At 39.1% G+C, this 24,716-nt stretch overlaps 2 protein-coding genes across 6 annotated transcripts in view; one reads left to right on the top strand and one right to left on the bottom strand.

The window, feature by feature from the left end:
- Window positions 1–24,716, top strand: part of LOC125239332 (alpha-1,6-mannosyl-glycoprotein 2-beta-N-acetylglucosaminyltransferase) — a 90,384-nt gene that overhangs the window by 32,597 nt on the left and 33,071 nt on the right. For all 5 annotated transcript variants that reach the window (XM_048146882.1, XM_048146883.1, XM_048146880.1 and 2 more), the window contains 2 exons: window positions 677–775; window positions 3,606–3,739. In XM_048146882.1, coding sequence (XP_048002839.1) covers window positions 685–775; window positions 3,606–3,739 — 225 coding nt within the window. In that variant the 5' untranslated portion in view covers window positions 677–684. The remainder of the gene's footprint in view (window positions 1–676; window positions 776–3,605; window positions 3,740–24,716) is intronic.
- Window positions 5,757–12,468, bottom strand: LOC125239333. The gene is made up of 5 exons (XM_048146884.1): window positions 12,383–12,468; window positions 10,703–10,854; window positions 9,988–10,059; window positions 7,232–7,343; window positions 5,757–6,083 (listed from the first exon to the last, which is right to left on the bottom strand). The coding sequence occupies exons 1-5, from the start codon at window positions 12,440–12,442 to the stop codon at window positions 5,859–5,861; spliced, it is 621 nt and encodes a 206-aa protein (XP_048002841.1). The 5' UTR covers window positions 12,443–12,468; the 3' UTR covers window positions 5,757–5,858.

The following is a 24,716-nucleotide window of genomic DNA, read 5'->3' as shown; positions in this document are numbered from 1 at the left end:
ATTTACACGGGAGTGATTATCTTTTGTTCGTTTTTATAGCCGATAGCTCATAGCCTACTAGCTCGCGGTGGGGGTGGGCGGTGGTGGTGCCTAAGGTGGTGGAAATTTAACGCTTTAATTTTAAGTAAGCAAATGTGCAATTTTGATGCTAAGAAAATGTGCTGACACGTATTCTCATACTAATAAAAAATGTTTATCATTGGCTTAATACAGTGTGTATTTGTGTAAATCGAATACGGGCGAATCTCGATGGTGTCATAATAAATGTAATTAGATAACTTATACTTAAAATTAAAGCGCTGGTAGCCTAGTGGTAAGTAGTGCGACTTATATTGTATATTTGCCAGTCGCTTTTCGCTGAAGGAAAACATCGTGAGGAAACCAGACTAATTCCAATAAGGCCTAGTTACCCTTCGGGTTGGAAGGTCAGATGGCAGTCGCTTTCGTAAAACTAGTGGCTACGCCAAATCTTGGGATTAGTTGTCAAAGCGGACCCCAGGCTCCCATGAGCCGTGGCAAATGCCGGGATAACGCAAGGAGGATGATGAAACGAAAGTGTTACTGCTAAGCAATGAAAATGGTTAATTGCCACATTTCTAATGCCAATTGGTTGACCGTCTATATATGATTATGTGTACGTTTATTTCTCCTCTCATGCTGTCCCTTTCGTTTCCAGAAGAGCTGATGAACGGGAATGACACGTCGGAGCAGGTGCTAGCCCTGGTGCCGCAGGAACTGCATAAATATCTCACCGTTCACCCTAAGAACAATACCGGTGAGTGGCTTTTTAGGAACCCTTAAGCAACATTCTTTTTTTTTTTTTATAAACTGGCCAGTGATTGACCTTAGTCGCACCTGATGGAAAGTGACGACAAGGCCGAGGTTGTAGCTCACTGGTTCAGTAATAGCCTATTCACTCTTGACTTGAATTCACCCAGATTGTATTCGCCCGGGAATACAGACGAGGGGAGCATGTTCCATTCCTTAGCAGTTCGCATTAGGGAAGAAGTGGCAAACCTTTTTTTAACCTTTTTTTTTGCCAATAAAAAATTTTTGATTGTTTTAGGGAATTTTAGGTCAATTGTACTCAGAATCACGAGTACTGTCAATCTCACTGGGAGACAAAAAGTGTCCCAGAATTCCCATACATTTTTGTTACTTTCCTCTTTTGTTACCCCATACAACATGTACGGAAAATGGTAACAAAATAAGAAAAAATCGTATGGGACAATTTTTTTAACTACTAGGATTGAAAAAGCTAGTAATTCTGAGTAGAAATAGCATTTTTTTTTTTCAAAAATATCACACTTCATAAAAGTGGCAAAAAAAAAAGAAATGCTAGTCCGTTTTCACATTATTCGATCCGATATCGGATGCCGGAAGTAATTCAATAGAATAAATCCCAGATGGCGCCTGTAATGTATGGGACATTGGGCCGATATCGGATCGGATAATGTGAAAAACGCACTTATAGTTTCGCCATGTATGTCCGTCCGTCCGTCCGTCCGCCCGTCCTCGGATAATCTCAGTGACCGTTAGCACTAGAAAGCTGAAATTTGGTACCAATATGTATATCAATTAGTGGCGTGGCGTGAAAATTTTCGTTAATAAAGCCGGAGGGATTTTCGGGATCTGTTCTATATGAACTTCTATAGGTACTGGAGAATTTTAGGGAACCCGTAGGGAATCGAGTTGTATCGACGCCCCGCCACTGGTATCAAATAATATCAATATCAATCACGCCGACAAAGTGGTAAAATAAAAAGAGGAAAAAAATGTTATCATTTCAACTCCAGCGTGTGATTTATTGTTGGCTAGGTATTTGAAAATGAATAGGAGTTTGTGAAAATCATTTTTTGATATTGTTGATATTTGCGGAAATACACAAAGTAAAATAAAATGTGCCCCCCCCCCCCCCCTCTAACTTTTGAACCATAAGTTTAAAAAATATGAAAAAAAAATCATAAAAATAGAACTTTATAAAGACTTTCTAGGAAAAATATTTTGAACTTGATAGATTGAACAGTTTTTGAAAAAAATACGGTAAGCTACGGGACCCTACACCGAGCGTGGCCCGACACGCTCTTGGCCGGTTTTTATTGTATTCGGCCCCGTAGCCGAATGGCATTTCTACGGCGCGAAACGAAAACGAAACGCCGCGAAAGGTAGTCTGGCTCTGTCGTGCCAATACGCAAGAGCGATAGAGATAGATATTACGAGCGTTTTATGGATTTGAACCTTATTGCTATCATGATAGTTGCTTTTTAACTACACTGAGACTTTAGCACGTGCTGTGGAAACGAGAGCTAACCGCGGCGAATAATAGAAACAAAGGCCTTTGTTTAGCAGATTAGGGCAAAACCAAAAAGTTCATCTCAGAAAATTCATACAATACTCACTCCTCGATAACATGCGTGCGGCGTTCTCGTCGGCTGTTATGTTTACGTTACTAATAGCTTGCACCTGTTGACCTTGGCTTGTTATCGAGGAGAGAAGACCTCAGTTTCGACTTAAGCATTGTTTTAGACAATTTAGGCGTTTGTCTCAATATACTAATTTTATTAAAAGTGTTAGGTACTACGTATTGGGACATGCTCTCTCCATAATAATTATTTACCTTCGGCTGTATTAATCGTTTTTCTCTGACGCTTTTTGTATTATACTTATTTGTTACCGTTAGTTTATAGCAATCTTGAAAGTAATATTCTAATCCTACTAAATATGTCACTTTCTTATCAACCGGTAATATTTTACATAAAGAAAATAATAGATCATAGTTTTTATTACAACTATCCTTATCTTTTTTGCTAAGCTTAACTATCCTTGTCTGTCTGTCTATCCGTCTGTCTGTGTGTGTGTTTGTCTGTGGCATCGTAACTCCCGAACGGATGAACCGATTTAGATTTAGTTTTTTTTGTCTGAAAGCTGAGTTAGTCGGGAGTGTTCTTAGCAATGTTTCATGAAAATCGGTCCACTATGTCGGGGTCGGGGGTTTTTTCAAAATTTAATTAAATAAATAATTTTATGACTTTTATGTAATTCCCAAAAGATTTGACAATTTGTAAATACATAGGTAAAGAAAATATTCGTTCTATCTGAATATGACGATAGGTACCTACGTTAAAAATAGAGCGCTTTCGAACTACGTCCGAACCGAATCCGATAAATTCGTGAAAATAAAATTACGCACTATTATGGACTATGGACGGAAATCTGGCAGGATTTTGGAGTAGGCCCTTGAGGCAACCTGCTAAGATGCTTCTCTTATCATAGTCAACCTCAGGTCCGCAAGCTGGCAGCTGGGGAGCGGGGCTAAATCGACAATCGATTATATTTTTAAGACGATACAGGACGGTTCAATTTCCATACCAACGCTCTCGACTATTTGCTCCCTGGTTTTTGAAGGTAGACTGATTTTTTCAACACAGATTATTCTATAAATTGAAATAGACATCATACACGAAAGAACTCCCGTGTTCTTAGCCATGTCTCATGAAAATGGTCTACTATGTCGCGATCGGGGGTCTTTTCAAAATTTTAATTTTGTGGTTAGGTTATATATGTACTTATAACAAATGATCATAAACATTTTTTTTTCTTTCCAGCAAACACCACAGATCTGCCCAAGAACATAACGGAGATCCGCCGCGCCATCAAACGGTACAACGACGCGCAAACCATCTACAATGAGGACATCTACGGGCCCGTGCTTAACGACACCGTCATTATTGCTATACAGGTCAGTGATTACAAATAATAGATAGTGTGTCGGTTTGATTGTCCGTCTTTCACGGTAAAACCCGAATTTGACGTGATTTTTTAAGTGGAGATAGTTGAATGGGTGGAGAGTGACATAGGCTACTTTTTGTCTCTTTCTAACGCGAGCGAAGCCGCGGGCAAAAGCTAGTCCATACTAATATTATAAATGGGAAAGTGTGTCTCTGTTTGTTTGTCCGTCTTTCACGGCAAAACGTAGCGCCGAATAGACGTGATTTTTTAAGTGGAGATAGTTGAAGGATGGAGAGTGACATAGGCTACTTTTTGTCTCTTCCGAACGCGAGTGAAGTCGCGGGCAAGAGCTAGTAATAGATAGAGTAGTGTGTCTGTTTGTTGGTCCGTCTTTCACGGCAAAACAGAGCGACGAATTGACGCAATTTTTTAAGTGGAGGTAGTTGAAGGGGTGGAGAGTGACATAGGCTACTTTTTGTCTCTTTCTAGCCCCCCACTTCCCTAAAATGGGGGGTGGAAGTTTGTATGGAGGATTTCGCAATGTTTGAATTTTACGCGAGCGAAGCCGAGCAGGATATATCATATATGATATACCTAGGGTTGCAAAAAACGGTTTTTTTTCTGGCTTGAAAAAAAAAAACATGAAAAAAAAACCGTGAAAAAAAAAACAGTTTTTTTTCTGGAGTATGTTTTTTTTCTAAAGTACGAAATCTCAAAATTTGCAAAGCAGTTAATACTTTTATACGGTTTTTTTAGACTTAATGTTAACTATTAAACGAATTTAATCAAATAACTTTAATTTCTGGTCTTATAAAAGTAACATTCATGCAATCTGTAGTTGGTAGTTATCACTATTTACTGTTGGCAACACCACCGCCTTTCCACGCTGCACGCCGCATCGGGGATTCCCCAATAAACGTTTGTATACTGAATGTTAATCGAATTAAAATGTACGTTATTGTTATTGAAACACGTTACAATTCACGAAAAACCGTTGTTGTCGAATTATTTGTTCATCTGAAAAATAACCATACTTAGCACGCATCCGAAGTATGACGGAAAGAAATCGCATGATTGAAAATGAAAAAACTCATTAAGTGCCAACTTTATAGATAAAATTTACGTTTTATGTGAACATAACTCCAAAAAAATTATTAAAATTAAAGTGTCGTAGGGACGTAGTACATAAGGGGGTAACACCACCATACAAGTGTCCTGAGCAGAGGGTGGAATTGCTCGTGGCGAAAATCAAACGTCAATAGAGTTGGAACGTTAAATTTTATCGACTATCGATTAAACTGAAATTATCAGTAGGTATATTGTTCAGTTGTTTTCGTCGTTAGTAAGACAAGGATACTTTTGTATCCATTTGTTGACTGTTTTTTGATTTCGATTAACCATTTTTTTCAAACGTGAATTAGTTGCAAAACGACTAGTGACAGACTGGTGATCAAATGTCACACAATTTACTTTTAATCTAATCAAAAAGCTCAAGATCAAATGGTCGAATAGCTAATCAGGGGTCCATGTTAAAGACAGAAATGTAAAAGGTGACTGAATTTATTGATAGCTGAAGATGTCAATAAAATTTAACGTTCCAAGTCTATTGACGTTTGATTTTTGCCATGAGCAATTCCGCTAGGCTTGTGCCGTTTCGTTCGTTGATCGGAGCGCTCCGATCTCGTTCAATCGCTCCCACGAACTAGTTCGCTCTTTTGGGTCTTTTGCTCATTTAGTTCAGCCAGACCAGCGACCACTGCGGTCGGAAAGATCAGAACGAATGGGACCGAATAGTGTCAAAATGATACGAATAATCCACAGTTAGTAACATTCCGGGCCGAAAGGTTGTAAGTAAACGAAGTTCAATATGAAAACATGACGTTTTTTGTTGCTCTGCTAAGTAGCTCTCGCTCTCGGTCGGCGCAGTCACACACTCGTTCTCGATCCAAACCGCTCGCGCTCGCCGATCCTATACTGAACTAAATGAGCAAAGACCGATTCTCAGAGCACGGAAAGATTCAGTTCATTTCGGTCATTGATGGGATTTTATTCCTAACAGTTCATAGTTCGTGAACGACACAAGCCTAAATTCCGCCCTCTGGTCCTGAGTCGACGCTGCGTAGATTGTCTTAAGGTAGGAACTTCGGTTGAGGCATCTTCCTCCTAGCAAGTAGTAGCTGTTTCCCCTTAAGACCCTCAGTCTTCACAGGCTTAGGAACCAATCGCGAAGGTTTCGCAGGTTTCCTCTTCTTTTTCTCTTCTTTAGGAATGAGGGGGGGATAGTCTATCTTCTGCATCCAGATCAGCTGCAACTCTGGTTTGATATGCTTTTCTAGGATGAATTTTCTTGGTACCTGCAAGTTTTGATGTAAATCAGTGAATTTCACCACAGTATAGTAAAGAGTACTATCGTACAGTATGGTCTCGCTCCCCGCTGAAAGTGCCGCCCACCCCACTCTCGGTTACCTCTCAGTATCGCCTGTCAAAAACGCGAACATTCGGCCTGTCATATTTCACTCATACAAGCATGGTACGCGTTCACCTACACGAGCTTAGACTGTGTGCTAGGAACGCGCCTCTTTCATATATTTGATCGCCAGTGTCCGAGGTGTGATTTCATTATGGTAAGAGTATTTTCGAATACAGAGTGAAATAATATAGTATTTTATACAATCGTGATATAATACAAAGCTTTTCAGTCGAGTACCATGTTTAGGCCACGAAGCTTGCTGAATGGCCTAATAGTAAGGTACGAGAGTGAAAAGCTTAATTATATCACTATTGTATACAATACTTTTTCTATGAGTCATCATCTTCATCATCAATGGACAGAAATATCATCATTCATGCAAGTTAAAATTAATGTTAATAGCGTCGTTCACCGTTGTATCAACATCGAATTACCTATCAACCAATTGTTTGTAATAACCGTCTCTGATTGGCCGATAACGACGATAACGCGACAGATAAAAAAAAATGTGTTTCAGATGCAGAAAAATTTGCCAGGCATCGCAAATTAGTATAGAAATTGTATGAAGTTCTATTTTTGAAATTATTATAGTTAACTAAAGTCAACTATAATGAGATTATTATAGTTGAGTCGGAACTGCCATAGAGTATCCAACACTGAAAAGTTAGCACTTATAGTTTAATCTGTAGTGTCCTAATTGACAGATTACAATCGACGAGTAGAAAAAGGACCATTCAAACTTTGCATAGCCACTTTTGAGGTCATAATGAACAACTTTTATTATGGGACCAATGCTAAAATCGCGAAATAAATTTTGGCTGCTTCATACATACACACCCATAAGTTTTTGAGAAAAATACGGGCGACTACGGAACCCCACACTGAGCGTTGCCCGACACGCTCTTGGCCGGTTCTATTTCACCCAGTTATAAACACTACAGAATACCCACAGATATTTTTTTTTTTTTGTATGAATAGGTAGACGTTTGACCACGATCACACCTGATTGGTATTATTTATTGCATCACTCACCAACATTTCGTTCCAAACATCTTGCTTCCCGGTATAATGTGGTATTTCGTCGCCTTTGTGTTTCTTGGGGATTCTCGCAAATTTTACTTTGGGAAAATCTGGCCTTTGGTACCTAAAAATAGAGTGTACATAATTATACACCGTGTTTTTGTGTGCCCGTGTGGTGACGGGTTAAGAATTTCACCACCCCCTTTCTTCCCGTGGGTGTCGTAGAAGTCGACTGTGGGATACGGGTTAAATTGTGGCGTAGGCGAGAGGCTGGCAACCTGTCACTGCAATGTCACAATTTTCGTTTTTTTTTTCAACCCCTTTTTGCCAAGAGTCGCACTGAAACTTGAGTAGTTCATGTGCTCTGCCTACCCCTTTATGGGATACGGGCGTGATTGTATGTTGTTATGTATGTTTTTATTGAATCCCGCTAACTTCATAGTTCGTTAATTATAGGAAACAGAATGGCATAGTTCGTTTTCTTAAATTCTTTTTTTTTTTCTGAAAAGAAAAAAATCATACACCTGCGATAAATGTTACATCAATTGCTTTTGGGAAACAAGCTTTAAAATTAACTTTACTAAGTAGTAAAATGTCAAAACTAATATGACATGTCAAGCTCATATCGAACACACAAAGCCTGTATCGCATCACTCAACAGCAATTGATGTAGATCTATCGCAGTGGAATGTTGTTTTTAAAAAAAAAAAATAAGAATTAAAAAACCTAACTAGGTACGTCAAATTAAGAAATTTTATATTAAATAACAGGCGTGTGAGGACAGGTGTTACCACCTGCCATATGCTTATTAAGTACCTAGATATCTTACTTTATTGAAATTGTAATACGTAGGTACCTACACTACATCTTATTTATTATTTAACAAATGCACCACATATAGAAACTCTAAGCATAAAACTTAATAGTTGACCTAATCCTAGAATAAGCCCTTGGGGCATTGTACCAATTACTTATTCGCCGTAACCTATAATATGTAGGTACCAGGTACCTACTAATTGTCTGTGCAGTTGAGCGGAGTAATGCATTTGCACCATGCATAAACTTCTTACAAGTTTCTGTGGCGCATCTTAGTTCTTAAGATTTTTGTAATTTTCTATATGATATAAAAAAAACCGGCCAAGAGCGTGTCGGGCCACGCTCAGTGTAGGGTTCCGTAGTTTTCCGTATTTTTCTCAAAAACTACTGAACCTATCAAGTTCAAAACAATTTTCCTAGAAAGTTTTTATAAAGATCTACTATTGTGATTTTTTTCATAGTTTTTGAACATAGGGTTCAAAAGTTAGAGGGGGGGGGACGCACTTTTTTTTCCTTTAGAAGCGAATATTTCCGAAAATATTAATATTATCAAAAAACGATCTTAGTAAACCCTTCTTCATTTTTAAATACCTATCCAACAATATATCACACGTTGGGGTTGGAATGAAAAAAAATATCCGCCCCCACTTTACATGTAGGGGGGGTACCCTAATAAAACATTTTTTTCCATTTTTTATTTTTGCACTTTGTTGGCGTGATTGATATACATATTGGTACCAAATTTCAGCTTTCTAGTGCTTACGGTTACTGAGATTATCCGCGGACGGACGGACGGACGGACGGACGGACAGACAGACATGGCGAAACTATAAGGGTTCCTAGTTGACTACGGAACCCTAAAAAGGGGTGAATAGGGATGCCGAGGTGAATAGGGACGAGATACTCAATATTATAAATAAGAAAGAGGGTGTGTCTGTTTGTTTGTCCGTCCTTCACGGCGTACAGATAGTTGAAGGGATGGAGAGTGACATAGGCTATTTTTGTCTCTTTCTAACCCCCTCACTTCTCTAAATTGGGGGTCGGAAGCTTGTATGGAGCATTCCACCATTTTTTTTTTAATTTAACCCGAGCGAAGCCGTGGACAAAAGCTAGTAAGTAATAAAATATTACATACATACATATAATCACGCCTGTATCCACAGATGTCATATATACCATAGATCAAGCAAACGTATCTACTTAGCGTGTCAAATGAACTCAGTGAAATCCACTGAGTTGTCCGTCTTTACTCGCAGCTTGCAGCTTTCGGGCGTCAATTTTTGTAAGTTGAAGTCAACCAAAACATAAAAAATGCCTCGTTACGTGATATTCAATTGCAACAACACGAAAATTATGAACAATCAAGAGCCTGAGACATATTTAAAATTACAGGCAAGAATCAACTTCAGTACAAAATTTGACACGCTCGGCCCCTATACAAATATATGAATTTGTTTCTTCTATCTAAATTAAGTTCTGTGCCTGTATCCCATACAGGGGTAGGCAGAGCACATGAACTACTAAGTTTCAGTGCCACTCTTGGCAAAAAGGGGTTGAAAGAAATCCAAATTGTGACATAGCACTGACAGGTTGCCAGCCTCTCGCCTACGCCACAATTTAACCCAATAAAATATTACTTGGTCATTACACACATCGGGTTTTTTATGAGCGCTCGCTTTGCTCACACGCACAATATCACCTCGTGTGTGATCAACAATCTCACTTGTATCATAATGTAAGCGGGCAAAAGCTAGTCCATACTAAATATTATAAATGGGAAAGTGTGTGTGTCTGTTTGTTCATCTTTCACGGCAAAACGGAGCGACGAATAAACGTGATTTTTTAAGTGGAGATAGGTGAAGGGATGGAGGGTGACATAGGTAACTTTTTGCCTCTTTCTAACGAAAGCGAAGCCACGGGCAAAAAGTAGTTTTATAAATGGTGTCACTTACCAAACTAAGTCCCAGTGGTCCATATAGACAGGTTCAGGCATTATAATCCCCATGGCTCTTAGGACGTCACACCTGTAATTTATTAGGTTGTTTTTGGGTTATACACCGTGTAGCATGAGGAATCCGAATAATTTTAACCGCGCATTGCTGAGGTCAAAAGAAAGAAAAAATGTTACGAGTAAATTGAGCACTTCTTTTTTTGCCACTTTTATAAAATGTGATATTTTTGAATAAAAATATGCTATTTCTACTCAGAATCACTAGCTTTTTCAATGCTAGTAGTTTAAAAAATTGTCCCATACGATTTCTTCCTATTTTGTTGCTATTTTCCGTACATGTTGTGTGGGGTAACAAAAGAGAAAGTATCAAAAATGTATGGAAATTCTGGGACACTTTTTGTCTCCCAGTGAGATTGAAAGTACTCGTGATTCTAAGTACAATTGACCTAAAATTCCCTAAAAAAATCAAAATAAAAAAATTGACAAAAAAAGAAATGCTCGTTTAAGCTATTATTACCCAAAAAAGGTTTTTTTTGCAATTTTGTTTGCTTTTTTGGCTGTATTTTTACGTAAAAAAATACAATCAGAAACACGGACGGACAACAAAGTGATCCTATAAGAGTTCCGTTTTTTTTTCTTTCTAGGTAGGGAGCCCTAAAAAAGACGATTGCAAAATATTTTAATTTCTGTTCAGCCAATCTCGTCCTATGGCATACCTTGTCCAATTCTGTCGTATGCCCCAACTGGGCCCGGTCCGGGACTTGAACCAGGTACAATGGGTTAGCGGATATCGTCTCGGTAGACCGATGCTGCGACAGAATTTGATGAACTCCGTGCTGAAGAGATTGTGGACCGCTGAAGTTATTTTCTGAAACAAATGACATATATACACCGTGTTTTTAATAAATTCCGTTAACGTTTGTTAACATGTGATTAAAGTAAGCGAAATATTGTTTTTAAGTACTTGATTTTTTTTTAAATATTATTACAGGATTTCATTTAAAGTTTCATTAAGTCGCGCGAGTTTACGTTTTGTGGACGATGTCATGTGTCAAAAAGAGGAACTTAAAGCACCGGGACTATAGGTCCCTGATGTGATGATGAACCTTACTGTGTGTCGAATTTAACGGAAAACAAAACAAAATAGTAGTCTATGCCCTGTGACTGTGGACGTGGAGAAGAATGGAAGGTATAAGCTGGAAAGAGAGAAAAACAAATGAACAAGTATTGGAGCAAGTCGGAGAGAAGAGATCTCTGCTAACAATAATTGAAAATAGAAGGGGAAACATGTTGGGGCACCTGATACGGCACGATACTTACATAAAATCAATAATCGAAGGGCGAATAGAAAAGAGGAGAGAGGAGAGGGGAAGACCGAGGCGTGCGTTTTTAGACCAACTTAAAGAGAAGACCAACGTAGTGACGTATCAGGACCTCAAAAAAGCGGCAGAGAAAAGAACGGAATGGCGATTACTCCACAGACAAGAGCCTGGCTCTTAAATAATATGATGATGCCCTGTGACTACTACTCATTTAATTTTTAACCCACGGCGCAAAAACGACGGAGTATTATAAGTTTGACGTGTCTGTCTGTGGCATCGTAGTTTCGTAGCTCTATTTTTTAATTATAAATGGGCTTACTCTTGGCCACAGACTAGCCAAAGGCAAAGACGTGGCCTGAGATGGAGTGAGCTCGCCCAGAAGAGAAGATGCCTGTTCACTCTTGATTTGAAGGTCGCCGGGTCGAACGGATGAACCGATTTTTTTTATTAAAAAAAAAAAAGAAATAATTTTTTTTTTTATTAAAAACATTTATTTTATCTACACAAATTCAACATTCATCATAAAAAGGAAGAAATTAACCTAAACAATACAGAATTTGAGAGAACATCGCTTGTGCTTTCCCTTATAACGTTGACCTGGTTCCTACACTAGGAGAGGCCTGTGCTGTAGGTAACCAGCTTACATCCGAGTTACAAATTTGGCGCAAAATTGTTACAGATAAGTTGACAATTATATTTATGTAAAGACATGTTAAAGATTATGAACTTAAACGAAGTAGACACTAGGCAATAACGGTTGAGACAAAAGCAGAAATAAAATAACATATAAACATAAACACTTGTTAAAGTTACTGCTCTTGTACAATCTTTAAGTGAGCCAGAAGGAATGCAACATATGAGTACGAGTGAGGAAATTTTTATTTAGTTTTATTGTTTGATAATTGTAAGATTTAGATTTAGTTTTATTGTTTGAAAGCGAAATTAGTCGGGAGTCTTCTTAGCCATGTTTCATGGGAATCGGTCCACTATTTTTTTTTAGTATGAATAGGTAGACGTTATCGGAGGTTTTTCAAATTTTTTATTTTGTGGTTAGGTTATTACAGTAACACTCACCTGAATATGTTCTAAACTATGTACCCCGATCGGCGGGAGATGAGAGACATGCTCCAGCATTAGCAGTCTCCGTCCGTTGATCTTGTTGTCTAACATACAGTCCTGTAAGAAAAACAAAGGGTCTTAACCTCAGAACGTATAAAACTTAGCTGTTCATTAAGCGTGCGACCATAAGGTACTGGTCCCACCGCGAGCTAGTAATCTATGAGCTATCGGCTATAAAAACGAACAAAAGATAATCACTCCCGTGTAAATAAAAGAGACACGGCGATGTTTATAGTTACTCGCCCAGCGGTGAGCTATCAATATCGCCGTGTCTCTTTTATTTGCACGGGAGTGCTTATCTTTTGTTCGTTTTTATAGCCGATAGCTCATAGCTTACTAGCTCGCGGTGGGACCATGCAGTGCCTAATAAGGGCCCATTTAGACGGTACGAGTTTCATTACATTGCGTATTTGATTGGTGCGCTGAGTTGTTTGTAACCTTAGTCCGAAATGTATCTAAAATCGCATGCGAGTTCGCACCCCGTCTAAATCAGGCCTAAGTCGCACAGCCTGCTCAACAAGGAAATATTGACGCTGAGTGACAATGTTACCTAAGAACACTCCCGACTAACTCAGCTTTCAGACAAAAAAACTAAATCTAAATCGGTTCATCAGCTCGGGAGCTACGCTGCCACAGACAGACAGACACGTCAAACTTATTATAGTCCATTTCAAATACGAAGGCCCGATTGCACTCGAAACTTAACAATAGGGCTCATAATGTTTGCCTTTTGTTATCTAATTAGGCGGGTGAATCACCTTTTTCTTGCTTGTTATTGCCATGGTTACGGTCCCCTGGGTCACCCTGGTTTTATGCAAAATTATGCTATTTAAACTATGCAAACAAGCATTTTTCTGTTGTTAATACATCCCTTTCTTAATGGGACATCTACAAACATGGACTACATGCATGTTTGCATAATTAAAGTAGCATAATTTTGCATAAAACCAGGGTGACCCAGGGGACCGTAACCATGGCAATAACAACCAAGAAAAAAGTGATTCACCCAGGCCCACTTCAAATTGGCACGCGTCGGTGCAATCTTTTTGTCGGTGCAATCAGGTATCTTTTGTTATCACTAATCCTATTGTTAACGCTAATTGACCGTCTCAAGTGCCATCGGGCCTTCGTATTTGAAATGGACTATACACCCCGTCGGTTTTGCGTCGGGGGTTAAAAAATATTTTGGCCATTTTGGAGTTACGTGCATATTCCCTATTGTCAGTGTCAAGTGTTACGGCTCAGCCACGACATTGGTCTAAGCGCGACAGCGGTGAGCGGCGGCCATACATTGGAGCGAGACACAGCGATGGGACTTTTCATTCGCACGTATGGCTGCCGCTCACCGCTGCCGCGCTTAGACCAACTTCGTAGTTGGGCCGTTAATGTCACTGTGGTGAAGTAACCCATTGGTTGACTATACGCGGCGTATTGAAAAACGCTACAAAATATTTGGCAGGGCTCGGATACCGGTTAGATTTTCAAACCGTTATCATGTACTTGCGGCAAAACCTTTACATTTCGTTTTCGCTCGAAAAACCGCTATTTTTAAACCGGTTTTTAGGGTAACGCTTTCATAAAGGTTTCGTTCGATTAACCGGTTTAGAACAAAATAAACCGGTTTATTCCGCAGCATGGATAGCAGTGCAGCAGGTAATATTGTTCTGACCAAACAAAAAAGTCGCTGCGTGAACGTAGGTATTTACGCGGCGCCAGTGTATCTTGCCGCTTGTCGAGTAAACCGGTTTATTTCGGTTAAAATAAAGTTCTCATAACGCGTTCTTTAGAAAGTTCGGAGTAAAATCGAAATAAACCGGTTTTAACCGGTAAAAAATAAACCGGTTCCGAGCCTTGGTTCTAATTCTAACCAAACACAAAAGTCGCTGCGTGAACGTAGGTATTTACGCGGCGCCGGTGCGTTTCGCCGCTCGTCGAATAAACCGGTTTATTTCGGTTAAAATAAAGTTCTCATAACGTTAGCGTTCTTTACAAAGTTCGGAGTAAAATCGAAATAAACCGGTTAAAAAATAAACCGGTTCCGAGCCTTGATCGTTGGCAGAGTGACCTTGTACTCCGGCAGACCGAGTTGGTCTTCCATCCACTGAGCAACATCTTCCACGAACCAGTGGAAAGCTTCTGGAAACTTCAGCTGGTCCACTATTTCCGCTGCTAACTCGTACAGTGTGGGTGGTGTTTTTAGGCAGGCTCTCAGTTTCCTGTCAACAAAGTGCTAGCTCGTACAGTGTGGGTGGTGTTTTTAGGCAGGCTCTCAGTTTCCTGTCAACAAAGTGCTAGCTCGTACAGTGTGGATGGTGTTTTTAGGCAGGCTCTCAGTTTCCTGTCAACAAAGGCTAAATGATAAACCGAAATGGATACCATACACTAAAGAAAGCGATCAAGCCCACTGGTGGCGAAGCCGGGAATCGAACCCGGGTCTCCAGCTAACGCGGCTGACGTGTTCGACCGCTACACCACCCCGACCGCCGACATACACTAGAGAATAACATTTTGAAAAAAACCCCGACTGCGACATAGTGGACCGATTTTCATGAAACATGGCTAAGAACATTCCCGACTAACTCAGCTTTCAGACAAAAAAACTAAATCTAAATCGGTTCATCCGTTCGAGAGCTACGATGCCACAGACAGACACACACACAGACAGACAGACAGACACGTCAAACTTATAACACCCCGTCGTTTTTGCGTCGGGGGTTAAAAAGAGAAAAAAAAAACAAATAAAATAAATTATATTTAATAAAAATAATTTGATTTGTTCCCTACATTGAAAGGCTAAATGTTTAATACTGATCATAAATCGTAAATTTATTTGACGACCGGTATGGCCTAGCGCTTAGCGTCCCTACCTGCTAAGGTCCTGGGTTCGAATCCCGAGGCCATTTGTTCGTGTGATGAGCACAGATATTTCTTTCGGAGTCAATGGATGTTTTCTATCTTGACGACCGGTCTGGCGCAGTCGGTAGTAACCCTGCCTGCTACGCTGCGGTCCCGGGTTCGATTCCCGGTAAGGGCATTTATTTGTGTGATGAGCACAGATACTTGTTCCTGAGTTATGGATGTTTTCTATGTATATAAGTATTTATATATTATATATATCGTTGTCTGAGTACCCACAACACAAGCCTTCTTGAGCTTACCGTGGGACTCGGTCAATCTGTGTAAGAATGTCTTATAATATTTATTTATTTAATACTAGCTTTTGCCCGCGGCTTCGCTCGCGTTAGAAAGAGACAAAAAGTAGCGTGTGTCACTCTCCATCCGTTCAACTATCTCCACTTAAAAAATCACGTCAATTCGTCGCTCCGTTTTGCCGTGAAAGACGGACAAACAAACAGACACACACACTTTCCCATTTATAAATAAAATAAATAAATAAAAAGTCATTTATTGTCGCAAATAATTTTAAGGTACAATTACTTAAGTATTTATTTAAGTATTTATAATATTAGTATGTTTTTTTTTTAATTTATTTAAATCATATAGAAAATTACAAAAATCTTAAGAACTAAGATGCGCCACAGAAACTTGTAAGAAGATTAAGCGTGGTGCAAATGCATTACTCCGCTCAACTGCACAGACAATTAGTAGGTACCTACATACATAGCTGGGCATTAACACGTTAATCCGTTAATCGTTAATTAACGAAGTTAACATTTCGATTAACGGATTAACTTTTAAGTTAACTTTAAAAAATGTTAACGGATTCGTTAACTTCCGTTAAATTTCATAGAGTCCGTTAATCGTTAATACAGCACCCCAAGCGGCTCGCTGCGCCGCGAAAACCACGTTCTTACTGCTACTGTAATAGCCCGTAGTACGGCAAAACCTAGGATTTATCGGTAAAAGCAGATCCGTCGGTTATAAACAGTCTAAAGACCAATTGGCGACTTTGGATCACTTATTCGAGATCTTCTAAATCTTATTAGGCGTGCTAGATCGAATCACTAACCTGGGAATAGAGTGCAATCATCAGGCATGACAGACAAATCGCGCAACCGACGCAACGAGTTAGAGTCCGGCGCGGGCCTTAGATTACTCTACCACGGTTATCGTGGCCCACAACATCGAGTTGTCATCTCAAATCTCAATCTGAAGAACCGACGCACCACGATCGCGACCGCATGAATGACCCAATAATTACCAATCCGAAGTAAAACCTAGGATTTAGCCAACCAACGGCGGTAAAAGCCCGAAGAGACCGTAATTATTACATTTCGGTTTTTTACCGATTGGCGTCACAGGTTTTAATGGTTTTTGGTGGATACTTAGTAAATAGAAATACATAATACCTACAGTGGAGTCCTATTTTTATAACGTGTTAACGGATTATCGATTAACTTTAACTTCCGTTAAATGTACCGAAATATATCGCTTTAACGATTAACGAAGTTAACTTTTTAAGTAACGGATTAACGATTATCGAAGTTAACTATTTGATTAACGGTGCCCAGCTATGCCTACATATTATAGGTTACGGCGAGTAAGTAATTGGTACAATGCCCCAAGGGCTTATTCTAGGATTAGGTCAACTTAGGGTTGTAAATAGAAAAAAAACCAAATGTTTTTTTTCAGAATTATGAAAAAAAACCGAGCACCTTGGTTTTTTTTCTAAATATGTTTTTTTTTTCAGATGAACAAATAATACGACAATAACGGTTTTTCGTGAGTATAGTAACGTGTTTCAATAACAATAACGTACATTTTAATTCAGTATACAAACGTTTATTGGGGAATCCCCGATGCGGCGTGTAGCGTGGAGAGGCGGTGGTCTTTCCAACAGTAAATAGTGATAACTACAAACTATAGATTTCGTAAATATTATTTTTATAAGACCAGAAATTAAAGTTATTTGATTAAATTCGTTTAATAGTTAACATTAAGTCTAAAAAACCGTATAAAAGTATTAACTACTTTGCAAATTTTGTGATTTCGTACTTTAGAAAAAAAACATACTCCAGAAAAAAAACTTTTTTTTCACGGTTTTTTTTTCATGTTTTTTTTTTCAAGCTAGAAAAAAGTTTTATGCTTAGAGTTTCTATATGTGGTGCATTTATTAAATAATAAATAAGATGTAGGTACCTACGTATTACAATTTCAATAAAGTAAGATATCTAGGTACTTAACAAGCATATGGCAGGTGGTAACACCTGTCCTCACACGCCTGTTATTTAATATAAAATTTCTTAAACGCGTTTTTACAACTATGTTTATTCCCTAGGCTATTTAAATATATATCTTCAGGAAGATTATTCAGAATATTAGGTAGCATATATTGCCATGTCCTTTTGCCATATACGTTTACGAACCTTGGTAGAATATATCTAGGTTGAACTACAGTGTTACGTAATTGTTTGTCTAATTTTTCTCTCCAGTAATTTTATTTTGTCAAATTCGTCAAGTACTATAGACATGTTTATTTTATCAAAGACAGACATTACTTTACAGCGTTTAAAGATATCACATTCGTTTTCAAATTTATGTAGGTATTTTGGAAGGATAGTTTTAAGTATGCTAAGCTGTAGTTTGTAAATGTTATCTATGTATGTCTTATATGTACGTCCATAACTACTTAGCCCATAGCTTATTACCGAGTCTGCCAGGGACAGATATAGTAATCTTAAGTATGTTAAATGGAAGTTTATACTTAAGTATGTTCAATTTACAACGCAGTGATCGTAGCTTATGTTCAATGTGAGGCTTCCAGTTTAGGTTGTTATCAATGACAAGGCCCAGGTAGGTATGTTGTTCCACCAGCTGGAGCAGCTCGCACGCGCAGGCGCGCGCGCGCTCGCCGTGCCAGCAGGGGTGCGCATGAGCTATTATTATAGGGTTGTCACTTTTTTTATTATATGGATTTAGTGATTAGAGTTTGCAAAATTGATTTGGGTCGTACAGCAAAGGTAACAAGAACTTGACTTTAGAGCGCGGCGCTGGCGGCCGCTCACGCCACGCTATCAAAACGCTCATGTGTGGCGGAGGCTTTAACCACCATCCATACTATCCATACTAATATTATAAATGGGAAAGTGTGTGTGTCTGTTTGTTTGTCCGCCTTTCACGGCAAAACTGAGCGACGATTCGACGTGATTTTTTAGGTAGAGATAGTTGTAAGGATGGCGAGTGACATAGGCTACTATCCGTCTCTTTCTAACGTGAGTGAAGCCGCGGGCAAAAGCTAGTATTTCTAAATGTACGCACGCTGGTTTCCTATACGGTGCATCTTTTGGAAAGCACGTGCATTCAGCACATGTAGTCTTGTCTGGAGTCGGAAACACGATCTGTAAAGTCAAGATTATGATATCAAAAGTTATTGTACATTAAGCTACCGGCCAGTATAATACAACACTTAAATTAACCGGCCAAGAGCGTGTCGGGCCACGCTCAGTGTAGGGTTCCGTAGTTTTCCGTGTTTTTCTCAAAAACTACTGAACCTATCAAGTTCAAAACAATTTTCTTAGAAAGTCTGTATAAAATTCTACTGTTGTGATTTTTTTCATATTTTTTAAACATATGGTTCAAAAGTTAGAGGGGGGGACGCACTTTTTTTCCCTTTAGGAGCGATTATTTCCGAAAATATTTATATTATCAAAAAACGATCTTAGTAAACCCTTATTCATTTTTAAATACCTATCCAACAATATATCACACGTTGGGGTTGGAATGAAAAAAAATATCAGCCCCCACTTTACATGTAGGGGGGGTACCCCAATAAAACATTTTTTTTCCACTTTTTATTTTTGCACTTTGTCAGCGTGATTGATATACACATTGGTACCAAATTTCAGCTTTCTAGTGCTAACGGTCACTGAGATTATCCGCGGACGGACGGACGGACAGACAGACATGGCGAAACTATAAGGGTTCCTAGTTGACTACGGAACCCTAAAAAATACTACTTATTGCTCATAAGAGCTACATCTAGCGTCTCGCGAGCGTAAATAGCGTCTCGCCAACTGTATGGAACTATGGAAAAAGACGCCGCGTCGACGTCACGCCACACGCCATTCAGTTGGCCCGACGCTACGCTCGCGAGGCGCTAGATGTGATGAGGGGGCCCTTACACTCTGATCACAAATAATATCTCGCGGGCTTACGATCTTACGATGTATCATAGAGGAATAAGGTTGTCTGGTAGAGATCGCTCTTTAGCGATAAGACCGCCTGTTGTCTGCCTCTATTTTTAATCATTTGTTTTGTCTCCACTGTATCTTTTGCTGAGGTGTGCTAATAATAGTTATTTGTTATACAAGGGGGCAAAGTTGTATTTTAACGCCGAGTGTGGAATTGAAAAACGAGCAAGTGGAAGGATTCTATAATTGAACCACGAGCGAAGCGAGTGGTTCGAGAATAGAATCCTGAACTTGCGAGTTTTTTAACACACGAGAAGTAAAATACATTTGCACCCGAGTGTAACACAAAACTTTTCCCCTCACTATAGCGAGGAAACTACAACGCAAAAAATGCGTTTATCACTGCTTCCAGTAGTTCCACAGGTGGTAAATCATCTTTATTACTAGATTCACCTACTTTTATCAATTTTAAAGCAGTTAATTTGACTTTATTCAAGGTCAAATTACTTTACCCACTAGTGGATAAAATGCGTTTTTACCCACTGGTATTGAAGGACAAAACACGTGTTTCCGAGCTAGTGAGGGGAAAAGAGTATTCTAAATATCTATCTAATAAGTAAGGGAAGAGTTGTAACTCCATACATCAGTAAATGACATCACACATAGTTAAGTGATATCTAGCGACAATCACGCGTCAAATAGCAACTATCAGTACCACTACTCGATAATAGTTGGCAACTGTGTCTCGTCTGCCAAAAATTTAATATTAGAACAGTTTACAACTTATATTACAAGCAGAAGGAGTTGAAAACAGAATACTGATTAATACTAATGTAATATTAGCTCAAAATTGGTGAGCATTAGACTTTTCGTTCGTCGCGACATCTATTGCCAAGTAGCAGTACTGATAATTTACGCTAGTTGACGCGTGATTGTCGCTAGATGTCACTTAACTATCTAAATATATAAAAGAAGAAGCTGACTGACTGACTGACTGACTGACTGACTGACTGACTGACTGACTGACTGACATATCAACGCACAGCCGAAACCGCTGGTCCTAGAGATTTCAAATTTGGCACGTAGGTTCCTTATGTAGTGTAGAGGAGCACTAAGAAAGGATTTTCCAAAATTCACCTCCTAAGGGGGTCAAATGGGGGTTCAAAGTTTGTATGGGGAAACAAGATTAGTTTGACTATTTTATTCGAAAATTCACAGGAAGATTCCTTAAGACATATGACTGAATACGTGTTTCAGGTTTTTTGAAAATTTAACTCCTAAAAGGGTGAAAAGGGGGTGATAAAGTCAAAAAATCAATATGGGTATCGTTTTTATGGTTTATCGGGTCGCTGATCACGATAAATACAACGATTTTAAAATCTAATGAGGTGGAAAATAAATTTTCTCCCCTGTTGTAGTGCAATAGGGTTAAAATATCCAAAATAGCCATAAGAGGAGCACTAAGAAAGGATAAGAGTTTTGAATGATTCACGGTTATTTTCATTAGACTTATATTGACCGGGATATAAAAAGGTAATCACGGTCTATATCCCGGTCAATATAAGTCTAACTAAGAAAGGATTTTTCAAAGTACACCTCCTAGCATGATAATTTGACAGGGGCAAGGACAGGGACAGGGATAGGGACAGGGACAGGGACAGGGACAGGGACAGGAACGGGATAGGGTTAGGGTTAGGGATAGGGATAGGGATAGGGGTAGAAATAGGAATAGGGGACGGAGACGGGGATAGGGATAGGGGAGGAACGGGGATAGGGATAGGTATAGATAGGGATAGGGATAGCGGAGGGACGGGGTTAGGGATAGGGATAGGGATAGGGATAGAAATAGGGATAGGGGACGGGGACGGGGATAGGGATAGGGGAGGGACGGGGATAGGGATAGGTATAGATAGGGATAGGGATAGAAATAGGGATAGGAATAGGAATAGGGGACTGGGACGGGGATAGGGATAGGGATAGGGATAGGGATAGATAGGGATAGGGATAGAAATAGGGATAGGAATAGGGGACGGGGACGGGGACGGGGACGGTGATAGGGATAGGGGAGGGATGGGGACAGGGACGGGACGGGGACGGGGACGAGGACAAGGATAGAGATAGGGACGGGGATAAGAATAGGGATTGGGGTCGGAATAATCGGTCGGCAATCGATATAATATAGGCAGTGTAAAATGCAGGTGGCTCAGTGGGAAGGGATTAGTAAGTAGGCATCGGCGAGTATCCTGCATCCGTGATAACTATTATATTCAATGTGCTGTAAGAAGATCGTCGTTTGCTTGCCTTTTATATGTTTACATTTGCAATAAGTATAAGCAAAATGGAAAAAATTGTAAGCGATAATGCAAGGAAGAACTTTTTACCCTACCGACCATAGCGTCGAGATACTGGCTATGTGGGTTGTATGAAGTTTCCCCAGTATAAATATTTATATAGGTAAATTCATACATATTCGTACCTACTACCTACGCTGTGGTCGCTGTATAACAATTCTACAATCATTGCAAGAATTTCTTTTAAAACAATAGTAGAATGTGTAAGGTAAAGTCAGCCAAAAAGCAGTGTAAGGTTCTTGGCTGACCGTACAGCAAATAGATCAGTTACAATGGCCCCCCAGTAGAGAATTGCCCCGCTTTACCTTAATCGAAATAATCGCGGACAGATGTACCTACAAAGAAACCTACGGATCCAAATGAAAATCTTATTTTTTGTAAACGTTTCAATAAGAATACTTTAATTACGCGGGCGAAGCCGCGGGTAAAAGCTAGTGCCTATACAAATAACTCGCATTTACTGATGAAGTTACAACTCTTCCCTTACTTATTCCTCTGTCAGTTAATAAGAACAACGAAAACTATATGCATCCTTTTCTTTAGGGTGCTAGAAAAAAGGATACCTATAGTTTTCTTAGTTCTTATTTACTGACAGACTTGTTTGACAGAATATAGCTACCTTACGTCCGGGTATGATCACCGAGGGTTTCCTTCGTGGTATCACTAACGGCTCACGTTTGGGTTTCTTCGAAGGTTCTTCCTGTAACAATCATTGTTACGATTTTTAAATCGTGGAACACCGTTCCTCCCGTCGACACCCACGGGAGGAACGGTGGTGAAATTCTGTATTTATTTACCATTATAATCCATACTAATATTATAAATGGGAAAGTGTGTGTATCTGTTTGTTTGTCCGTCTTTCACGGCAAAACGGAACGACGAATTGACGTGATTTTTTAAGTAGAGATAGTTGAAGTGGAGAGTGACTTAGGCTACTTTTTGTCTCTTTCTAACGCGAGCGAAGCCGCGGGGAAAAGCTAGTAATAAATATAAAAACATGTACATAATTATAAAATATTTCCTCGCGGCTTCGCTCGCGCTAAATTTCGAAAATTGTGGAGTGTTCCATTCAAACTTCCACCTTCCATTTTTGAGAAGTGGGGGCTTAGAAAGAGACAAAAAGTAGCCTATGTCACTCTCCATCTTTTCAACTATCTCCCAGTAAAAAAATCACGTCAATTCGTAGTTCCGTTTTGCCGTGAAAGACGGACAAACAAACAGACACACACACTTTCTCATTTATTTATTTATATTTAAACTTTATTGCACAAATTTACAAAAAAAAATTAAAAATAGCGGACTTAACGCCTTGAGGCATTCTCTACCAGTCAACCATCAATAATATTAGTATGGATACAAAACATACATACAAACATATGATCAAGCAAACGTATCTACTTAGCGTGTCAAATGAACTCAGTGAAATCCATTGAGTTGTCCGTCTTTAGTCGCAGCTTGCAGCTTTCGGGCGTCAATTTTTGTAAGTTGAAGTCAACCAAAACATAAAAAATGCCTCGTTACGTGATATTCAATTGCAACAACACAAAAATTATGAACAATCAAGAGCCTGAGACATATTTAAAATTACAGGCAAGAAACAACTTCAGTACAAAATTTGACACGCTCGGCCCCTATACAAATAGATGAACTTGTTTCTTCTATCTAAATATAGTTCTGTGATATTTACTATAAAAAACCTAACCTAGAGTGCCGATGTAAATCCTACAATAACAAAAATAAATTAAAATACGGCAATATTTCAATTTCGCCAATGATATTTACCTCTGGCATTTTAAATTATTAAAAAAACTGTGTAAATATTTTGTACGAAATCGAAACTTTCAGAAGTCAGTTTGACATGTGGCAATTTTTTTTTCTTGTCATAGAGACGTTGAGGATTTTTTTCTGTAAAGGCCGGAACACATAAGACACGACGCGACGACGCGTGTTGTGTCTAACCAAATTGTTGATATTTTAAACTAGCTTTTGCCCGCGGCTTCGCTCGCTTTAAATTTGAAAATTGCGGAATAATTTAATTGCGTGGATGACGCTAGATGTCACTACAAATAACTTGCATTAATCTTTGGTCAACACTGACATTGGCAAATTCACCCTGTGCAATTGGCAGGGAGTAAAAGCCAAAGCAAAAAAAAAAAAACCTTTGGTTACAACTCTTTCCTTACTTCTCTCTATGGTTTGAATATAAAAATAGCGAGTTATGTTCGTGCGTTCATGTAGGATTACATACATACATACATACAATCACGCCTGTATCCCATAAAGGGTTAGGCAGAGCTCATGAAACTACTAAAGCTTCAGTAGTTTCATGTAGGATTATTTTTGTATAAATTGGTGCAATTTAATTACAGACTCATAGACAACAAGACAGTATTTTTTTTAAATAATCCATATCCATATTTAATATTATAAATGGGAAAGTGTGTGTCTGTTTGTTTGTCCGTCTTTCACGGCAAAACGAAACGACGAATAGTCGTAATTTTTTGTGGAGGTAGTTGAAGGGATGGAGAGTGACATAGGCTACTTTTTGTCTCTTTCTAACGCGAGCGAAGCCGCGGGAAAAGCTAATTATTTAATATTATAAATGGGAAAGTGTGTGTGTCTGTTTGTTTGTCCGTCTTTCACGGCAAAACGGAGCGACGAATAGTCGTGATTTTTTGTGGAGATACTTGAAGGGGTGGAGAGTGACATCCGCTACTCTTTGTCTCTTTCTAACGCGAGCGAAGCCGCGGGAAAAGCTAGTTATTTAATATTATAAATGCGAAAGTGTGTGTGTCTGTTTGTTTGTCCGTCTTTCACGTTAAAACGGAGCGACGAATAGTCGTGATT

The sequence above is a fragment of the Leguminivora glycinivorella genome, chromosome 25 (assembly GCF_023078275.1).
Source record: "Leguminivora glycinivorella isolate SPB_JAAS2020 chromosome 25, LegGlyc_1.1, whole genome shotgun sequence".
Taxonomy (NCBI): Eukaryota; Metazoa; Arthropoda; class Insecta; order Lepidoptera; family Tortricidae; genus Leguminivora; species Leguminivora glycinivorella.
Note: the sequence above shows the minus strand (reverse complement) of the source record. Positions and strands in the feature narration are given on the sequence as shown.